Source organism: Bactrocera latifrons, unplaced genomic scaffold (assembly GCF_001853355.1).
Source record: "Bactrocera latifrons isolate USDA-ARS-PBARC rearing strain unplaced genomic scaffold, ASM185335v1 scaffold_19, whole genome shotgun sequence".
NCBI classification, from domain to species: Eukaryota; Metazoa; Arthropoda; class Insecta; order Diptera; family Tephritidae; genus Bactrocera; species Bactrocera latifrons.
The window spans coordinates 975585-985339 of NW_017535407.1; the positions used below are offsets into that span (position 1 = coordinate 975585).

Genomic DNA, 9755 nt, shown 5'->3' on the forward strand with positions numbered 1-9755 from the left:
ACTGGCTACAATACCGCAATTCTGCAAATGACATTTGAGAATATGCCAAACAAAATGATGAAGACGGTGCTGATGACTGCGGTCAACGGTGTGCAATGTAAACTGAAGCAAAAATGGTGTGTTGGGGCGTTTAAGAAGAGGCAGGCACAAATATATTGCTACTGCAGATAATGTGGTTGATTCGAGTATTTAATTTTTTTGTCTATTTGGGCGAGAAGCTTGCCGGTTGTTAGTAAATAATTTGAAAGGGGATAATGGAGACTGTTTTTGTTTTCATGAACAGTGGATATGCTTAGCAACAAAACGATTACTGTGGAAATGTAATTGAGAAACCTCAAAAAAGCGATTAATACTGAACTTTTGTGGCTTAAGTTTGAAGATTTTTTTCAATTAAAAATTTATGTAAGCATAGGTAAATTAAAAATTAAGTCTTAGAGCTACGAGTATATCACTGCTTACTGGTCTATGGTCAAAAAGGTGACTGTTTTGAATAAAATAGAGCAAATAAAAAAAAAATAAAATAAAAAAAGGACAGAAAAATTTTATTTAAACTTTGTATTGAGTTAAAACACTTTTAAGCAGTTTTTGTGCCACATTTCCATTAAATTATTGTAAATGGGATTTACTGAAAAAATGTTTATAAAAAAATGTTTACTGTACAGTGGATTTTTAAGGGCTTAAGTGGGTTTAAAATTTAAAAAAAATTTATTTTTTTGGTTTTATTAAACAGTATGTTGAAAATATTCTCCCAAGATCGATCTGAATAAAATTCTAAGCGATATACCTTACGAAAGTCCCACCCAGCAGACCTCGTCCGTGAAGCGCAAGGTAAGTAAATGCGTTTTTCTCAAATCCCATTTTTGAAGTCGATGGATGCGATTTCTCAAAAAGTTACGAACCGATTTAGTTCGAATTGTGTGCACATCTTTTAAACAATACTTACTAGTTAGTTATTGAACGAAAGATTTTTTTCTTTTATTATTTTATAATTTTAGCAAAATATGAGATTTTTTGTTCAAAGTCTGAGAAAAAATTAAAGTTTTAAGTTTTTGTTCCTTCGTTCAAACACGAGATCTATATTTTTTTGGTTTTTTAATTTCATATGAACCAATAATAAGTTATGCTGTCCATGGCCAGAGCACTCTTTTGTGAGATATCCAATGAGATGAGGTCTCAACCACTTAATTTCCAACATTGCTATATCAATATTTTCAAGAAACATTGGTCAAATATGTACCTTTGATATGATTTATTATATTTTGAAATATGTTATTGTTTATATTAAAATAAAAAATCGTAAAAATGTTTTTTTTTGTACCTTTGAAACCCACCTAACCGCTTAAGAAGGTTAGAAGGACTTACAATTATGAAAAATGTATCATTAAGAAAATTGTAGATATCATAAAATTTTTCGAATGTAATTAATTTTATAAATTCCTTCGAAGTATAATTTACAAGGTCTTGAAGGAAGGTTTTTTATATTTTTTCAATTAAAACTATTTCAAAAAACAAATATTTATCAAAATTTGTATTTTTTAAGATTTTTTTTCGTTTTTTTTTTTACGTTTTCTTAAAAAAAAATATTATCTTTTCACTGCAGATCATCGTGCAAGAAGTTCTGCTGTCAGACTTTTGCCAAGGGTTCTCTTTGGAAAGAGAAAGTCGAAAAAGACTTTTCGTATTTTGTCAATAGATGTTGTTGCAGTCATATATCTTCAGTGCTACCAAACACATTGTGTCATAAAAATACTGCTGGATAGGTGAGATTCTAAGCCTTATTCATMCAAAAAAACTAAATTCGGGGATGTTGAAAAAAAGTTACAGCTGTTCAAAAATGAAACAATTCGCTATATTTTGAAATTCCTGTATAAAAAAGGGAAGAATGCCACGCAAGCCACCACTGAAGTTTCTGAAATTTACGAAGATGATACTGTATCAGTTCATGTAGCACAACACGATCCGATTTCCACTGATGGAGTAATGTATCTAGCGGAAAAATAACAAAAAGTGATCTACCAAAAGATACGAAAAGATTTGTTCCATTACCCAATATTTAATTTTTATGTAAAAAGAAAATTATTGAAGAAATTCAGTGTTTCGCTCAAAGGAAACCCAAGTAAATTCATTAAATCTGCAGAATCGCAACTATATTTATCCCATAATGGGTGGGCCGCCGTAAACTAACTCCTACATGGATTTGTGGACATTTGAGCATTACATTATATTACAATTGCGCCGAAATGTAGGCAATGTTTTATGCCTTTACGTTTTTAACGGAGAAAAAGATCTTTACTGAAACACATTATTACAATACAAGAAATGGTTAATAAAACAACATAATGTCAAGTCAGAAAAAATTATATTAAGATTGAAAAATAATGTACTGAAAGCACTAATTGGAAGTAATATATGTACTTTATAATATATATCTTAATCAAACCAATCCAACTTTCGACTTTTTATCTGCAGTTGTACCATATCAAAAGTCGTTCGAAAGCTTTCGAATCTAGTATTTAGTAAGCCAAATATAAATTTTTTTAAAGTCACAATTAAAAGAATAAAAAAGGATCTGAAAATTTTAATGTCATTTTATTATCGATTTTTAGAGACTTTCAGTAGTCAAGACTTTGCATAGTTGTCGGTCAAGTTGCCTAATGCTTTCCTACATTAGGAAATTAATAAACAGTATGGAAAATATTCCTTACATCTTTCCTTCATTAAAATCAATATGGAAAATATATTCTTTATAATTGACAATTTAACAATACTAAACAATATATACATATATTTCTCTTTACATATAAAACTTTGGTAGTGGAATACTACAAACAGTCTTCAAATAAAACCAAAGGAGGTCACTAAGCAATGAAAAGTAAATATTTGTTTGATAAGAATAAGCCGAATGCTACATGTAAATGCTGCAACTTTGACCATTTCTATGCAAATTTGCAAATATGAGCAGCGTTAGGCCGAGCGATAAACAGTTTGTATGGCCAAAAGCAAAAACAAATAAATAAGTAGAAGAATTATAAAGAAATTTGAGCAACCAAAGCGATTATATCGCCAACGAGACAGACTAGCAAGCAAATAAATAGGCGATTATGCGAAACAAAGTGCGACGATTATGCGGCAGAGGAGGGCTACATGACCTCCCATGCATTCCCAGGGCACGCAAGTCGCATTTAACATCAAGTAGACATGCAAGTTTAGAATGAGTAGCGTCAGCAGAAAAGTGAGATTTCAGCTGCGTGTAAACAAAATACGAAAGTAGTTAAGCTTTAAAAGGCATTAATTGCAAAAGTTGCGCATACGCCCTGTGGCGCTTGTGGCCGATGCAAGCCTATGCGCGTCACAACCACTTGCCGACGCCACTCCAGCGCAAACAAATCTGTTTTTGATTTAGATTCAAAGCGAATTAAGTTGTTAGACTTTTTCAATTATTGTCTGCCATTACAAGTGTGTGGCAAAAGTTTTCGGCTGGCCTTTGTAAATGCACGAAAGACTTAAAGTTAAAGCTGAAAACATAATTTCACAACGCATTGTGTATTCACATTGGATACAGTTGTAGAGAATTATAAACATACTACATTGTAAATATAAATGTGTAAGTAAATATCTATAATTGTGTAAGTACTTACGTAATTTTGTGCAAGGTCAGGATGATTCGTTTGTATGCCGTCGTCGAGTATGGAAACAACAACGCCTTTGCCGGTGTAGCCTTTTTGCCAGGCGGGCCCGATATTCATATCGAGACCATCTTTGGCGCCACTATTCTGTGGTGTGTGGTGATTGATGTTGTTTGTTAGTTGTTTTTGTTTTTTTTCGTTGTTGTTGTGCCGTCATTTGAATTGAAGTTTTCGTTTGCAAATAGCGATATATGCGGGCCATATGTAAATCAAATGTCGACATGTATAAAAGAGAGAGGGAGAGAGATAATAAGAAATGGAAATATATTTTAGCGTAACGTTATAGGAAATAAAATTTTTATATTTGACATGTTGTTATGTAATATTCACTTTTAATATTATTTTTGTAAAGTAATAAAGGAAGGTAACGCATTTAGCGAGGGTTTGTGGTACAATTTAGTATAAGCATACTTTTTTTATTTTACAATATTAGTATTTTATTTGAAAATAACAACTGTTTACCTGAATACCTAATTAATATGATTTATATGGGATTTTGTTCTTAAAATAAATTACTTAAAAGCTATCAGATACTATTAAAATACATTTAGCAGTAGTTAAGGTTAAGAATAAATATAAATTATTTTTTCACGAATGAAAAACGCATTCTAACTCTTTTATAATTTATTTTCTAGAACTTTGTGTTCCTCAAGTTTTTAAAATCTCACTTTTTTGAATAAAAATTATTTTGTTTTTAACCCTTAATTTTTTTTTTTTTGTGTTTTTTATAAACAGCGCGAGATGAGCAGACGGAATCAACGCTTTAGAAAAAAATTCTTGGTGCGGAGCAGGAAGCTGCTGTACCAGACTAAAAGGAATAACAATAAATAGAAATCATGTCAGGAGCAGCACAAGGTTCCATTTTAGATAATAAATAATAATAATAAGGTTTCTCCTCAACTTTTAAATTAAATTAAAATAAAATAAAATAAAGTAAAATAAAATAAAATCAAAATAAATAAAATTAAAATTAGAAACTGTCTCTTATACACATCTAGATGTGTATAAGAGACAGTGATGTTTGTAAAGCGTTCCACGCTAATTCAATAAATAAAATAAAAATTAAATAAAATCAAAATAAATAAAACTAAATTAAATTAATTCCATTTTTTAAACGATGTATTAATAAAACTTGCATTAAGTTTACTATTAAAACCTTTTCAAACATATTCAATAGTATTATCCATAAAGCTGTAGATTACTGCATTCTTAATAGTTGCTGAAAAAGCATGTAGTTATAAAATCAGCGAACATTTTTCGACATGAATTATTCAACGCAATCAAAGCTTGTTGAATTCCTTTTCAATCGCCCGCAGCAACTTAACTCGACAATCATAAATGCATTCATGCTTCGTCCTTCGCGTATATGTTGCTTGTCCAAAAAATATGAAGGCAGAAAATCGCGCAAAACGCCACCTTAATGGCAGTGCCATATACTTTTTGCACGAACTGTCATGCACATTCTAATAAACGAGTATAAATAATTTTTGTGTATTCGCTTTTAGCGCTTTCGTCTTTTGTGCTTACTTTCGCGCTTGCAACTTGCTACTGGTCTTCGGCGTCTACTTATTTGTGCGACTTAAGCATATAAATCTTGGAGCAGCGTAATGCCTGCGGGTGAACTTGCCATTTGCTATGGGTAACCGCACTACTGAAAGTAGCGAGCTTCTTCTTTTCTACGTTTTTCTACTATTTGCAGCACTTTCTCACAGTTTTGCACACTTTTTCTATCGGTTAAAACTTTGCAAGCGCCTGACGGCAAGGATAATATGACAAGATCCTCACAACAAAGCGCCGCTCTTTCTTTGCGCCTCGGCAGCACCATTGTGAATTTGCTGGCTCTGCTTGGTGGACTTGTTTGCTTGCCAGCTAGCTACCTTTGGTTGGCTTTCTTCTTTGTCTGCGCTCGCTTTTGTCACTTGCAACGTGTGCACTTGGTGCATGTATTCTTGTTGTTGTGCCTGCTGCTGTTGCAGCATTGTGGGCATTGTCAAGTTGGTTTACCTTCTTGGTGTAAAACTACAACTTAGCCACGCGTATCAGCGTCGCGCCCTGCTCGGGAGGGTGCGAGGAGATTGCATTTACTGGCAATCTTTATTTATATTTCGTTATTTACCTTTTCTTGGTCCTCAACTGAAGCCTCTGATTTATTTCTTACTCTTTGTGGATTTTCTTTTTCATCGCTTTGTGTGTGTGTGTGTGTCGATTGTGTGAGTGAAATGTTGTTGGTTTAGCTTTGTTTGGCTGTTGGTTTAGTGGCATTGTCAAATCGAAAATCCAATAAATCTGATGAATTCGAGAGGACTTTCCAAGGCTTTAGTTGGCTTTGAGGTGACGAGAGGGTGAGCAAGAACTACGTGAGCAACGAGTTGGAGATATTGAGGTAAGTTATTTTTATTGTTGCAGCATGACTGGGTAGTTTGCAATTAAAAATAAACTAAATTAAAATAAAATTAAATAAAATAAAATAAAATAAAATAAAATTAAATTAAATTAAATATAATAAAATAAAATTGAACTAAATTAAATAATTTAATTACGTAATTTACGTCACCTGATATAGAATATTATCAAAATAATGGGTATATACTACCAAGATAACGTACTTCAAGAACCAAACCGCCAATTAAGCTTCCAATAATTTATAAATAGGGATCATGTTATTAGGGGTTTACTGTACTTAAATAACGGTTAAGATTAACTGTGCTTAACTAACGAAAAAAATAAAACAATAAATCAAAACCAAAATATGAGATAATTATAATTTACTAAATGAAGCGCCAAGTTTTATGCAACGTATTTGGTACAACTATTGCAGTTTATATACATTGAAATCCAGATTGTTGCCTACATTTAGAAAATCTTAAATAATTAAAAAAATTTTGCATAATTCCAACACACAAGTGACACTTTCCAGGTCTTACACCATACTTACACTTATATTTACTATGCACTTAGGGAAGAGTTTATAAAAATAACACCAAATTAAAATTAAAAAATATTTCCGCCATTATCCCGCCAAGTACAGCCCGTTAAGGTGAGGATTGAAGTAAAAACTAATAAAATGAAACAAAATTTCTTACATACTTCACTCACCAAGTACCACTGTTCCTTGAAAAGAGGATCGGGAAAGATGTTATGCGATGTGACAGCGCGATATTGTATGCGTGAAGCGCGTGACAATAAAGCCGAGCTGCTGCGCGCTGACGCAGTCGGGTGATATGCTAGGCGGGAACCTGGTGCGCTGACAAAACCTGCGCCGGGTCGTATCACATCGTAAGGGCTGTAGCCTGGTAGAGTGGTATAGGAACCATCACGTTTTTTACGCAACTTTTCATGCTGTTGCTGCATCCATCGGACCTGTAACGAAATTGAGCGTAAAATTTTATATTATTTTCGGGTAAAGGAACCTGAAATATGTAATAAACTGTTATTAAGCAAGTAAAATAAAAAGTATTTGAACTCTAATTTTAAATATAAAGTATTTGAGAGTTTTTATGAAATGTTGGTATTAATGTGCCTAATTGTAGGCAATGGTTTTTTTAACGCTATTTTTGAAATTTTGAACAACGCAAGCTCAGTTTTTTTAAAGTTTAGTAATTCGTAAATTCGTTGTCTACGTCAATAAAAAAGACAAATATTTTGTAGTAATTATGAACTGCTTTAAGTACTCACCTCGGGTTCGGAATTTAAGGCGCTATGGTGTTCGCTACTGATACGCAAAGAACGCTTAACGACACGACGATGGTGGAAGAGATAGTAGTCTTTTAAGGAACCAACCTGCAAATGAAAATATTTGTAAAAATACAAAAAAAGTAATATTTTTGGATTTATTTATAATAAATATAACAATTTTTTTTATTTGGAAAAAATTTGTTTTTATAACTTTTATTTTCTCTAAAATAAATGACAAATTTTTATTTTTAAACTTTTTTTTTATTTAAAAAAATACTAAATTTCAAAATTTTTTTAGTTTGGAAAAAATTTGTTTTATAAGTTTTGATTTCTCTAAAATGCGTGGAAAATTTTAGTTTTAAAATTTTAGTTTTTATTTAAAAAAAAAAATAGTAAACAATTTTTTTGAATAATTTTCCATTTGAGTAAAGTGAATGGTTTTATAATTTTTTATTATAATTTATTATAAGAAATGGAGAAAATATCTTCAAAAGATTATAAACATTTGTCTAAAAATGCACGGCTAATAGTCGACTAGAATGCTTTTTTTTGTAATTTAAAATACGGAGAAATCTGATTTTTAAACCAAAAATTTTTAATTAAAAAATTCGCCACCCTGAAAATATGTAATTCCAAAAATCTAAATATTTAAAATTTCTTTCAATACACCACACAAAATATTCTCTGAATGCACAGAATAGAATTTCTCGCCCTCAACCAGTCGATCATAGCAACTGCAAAACACTCTCAAATCCCATGCACTCATAGCCAATTTTAGTCACTCATACGCCATGTGGTCACCCCGAAAGAAATTGCCAATAGTACAGCTGTGTGTGTGGACGCCGTTGAATAAAAATCACTTGCATACCCTTGGGCGTGTAATGAAAAGTTTTCGAACGAATGAATGCAGCAGAAATGAGAAATCAAAAATCAGAAAATCGAAATCTGAACGTACCACAGAGAAATGTCTTTTTTCTGCTGCCACTAACAAGATGTTTATTACTTTTACTTACCGTTAGAGTGGTTTACTTCAAAATTTACTCGACACACGAGCATTTACTGCACAAGTGAGTGCGTGTAATTGTGCAACTGAAAATGTGTGTTTTTGTTATAGTTTTTTTTTTTCTTTCTTTCGAGTTTATTTCTATGCTTTCAGATATGTTGTGGAAATTCCCTGAAGCATGCGGTGGCCAAATGCCTGAAGTAGCATTTTGATTGGCAAGCACTCGGAGCAAAAGTGCTGAGTGGAATGGTCAATGAAGGACTTGTTCTTCAAGGTAAAGGCAACTAGCATTTGTATATTTATAGAGTGACGTGTGTGCAACTAATAGTTGAATTTAATTTTAGAGCAATTCACTAGACAATACTTGTTTGGGAGGAGCAGAAAGTGTTTTTAAAGTAAAATGAAAGTAAAATAAAGTTGATGTGCAGCAAAAAGCAAGATAAAAAGAAATTAGTAGTTATTTTTGGAGTCCACATGCATGAAAGTTAAAGAGGAGTATAGGACAAGACATTAGGATAATGGTGGATAGTTTCAAAGTTTATATACATTGAAAAGGTTTAGGATGCGTTTGAAATAATTTTTACTTTTAATAACTCCTAAAAATATGTAGAAATGTTTTCTTTTTTTCCAATTCCAACCAAAAACTCCCACATCGAAAGCTTTCATGCACAACAATATTTAAAGCCTCTCTCTCACTAAACTGGAATTTGCATAAGAAATTTGAATTTCAAATAAACTCCAAAATTTCCGCATTTGTGTGCATATTTACCCATACCTATACACACATGCGCATAGTTTAAACAAACACGGTTATTTGCCGTAAATTTTTACTCACGTTCCAAACCCGCATGCTGGGGAATTCTCAGATAATTTGCTATTGAAAATTGCATCACGTTGCACAAACGCCAAGAAATGCATGCACCAAAACTGTAAATTGGCTGTGACAGCACACACATGCCTGCACTTGCTTCTCCCCATACACATGTACGCTCATAAGCATGTGCAGCTGTATGTGTGCGGCATCAGTAGACACCAAATATTTGTGCGCGAGTTTTTGATTGCGGTATTTGAAGTATTCTCAAGCAATTCACAACGCTTTTGTTCCGAACTGTGCAGCGAGGAAGGGCAAATGATGATTTCGCAAAAGCAGCCAAAGTAAATAAGTGTCTTAGAATGTAGAGAGCGGAATTCAGGTATGGTGGAAATTAGAGAGAGAGAAGGAGAGGAAAATGTTGGAGATATTTGGGTGGCCTGGTAGGAAGTATAGATGGGTAAATATTTTATACTTATTACAAATAATAACTTGCAGCAAATAATTACTAAATATACTATACATACATAGGCTTCACAAGTATTGAGAGAAAAATTATGAAAAAGTAAATATTTTATAT

General features: G+C 32.3%; 1 protein-coding gene across 4 annotated transcripts in view; it reads right to left on the reverse strand.

The window, feature by feature from the left end:
• Nucleotides 1-9755, reverse strand: part of LOC108967555 (furin-like protease 2) — a 381841-nt gene that overhangs the window by 62055 nt on the left and 310031 nt on the right. For all 4 annotated transcript variants that reach the window (XM_018931052.1, XM_018931054.1, XM_018931051.1 and 1 more), the window contains 3 exons: nt 7362-7466; nt 6783-7046; nt 3639-3773 (listed from right to left, as the gene is read on the reverse strand). In XM_018931052.1, coding sequence (XP_018786597.1) covers nt 3639-3773; nt 6783-7046; nt 7362-7466 — 504 coding nt within the window. The remainder of the gene's footprint in view (nt 1-3638; nt 3774-6782; nt 7047-7361; nt 7467-9755) is intronic.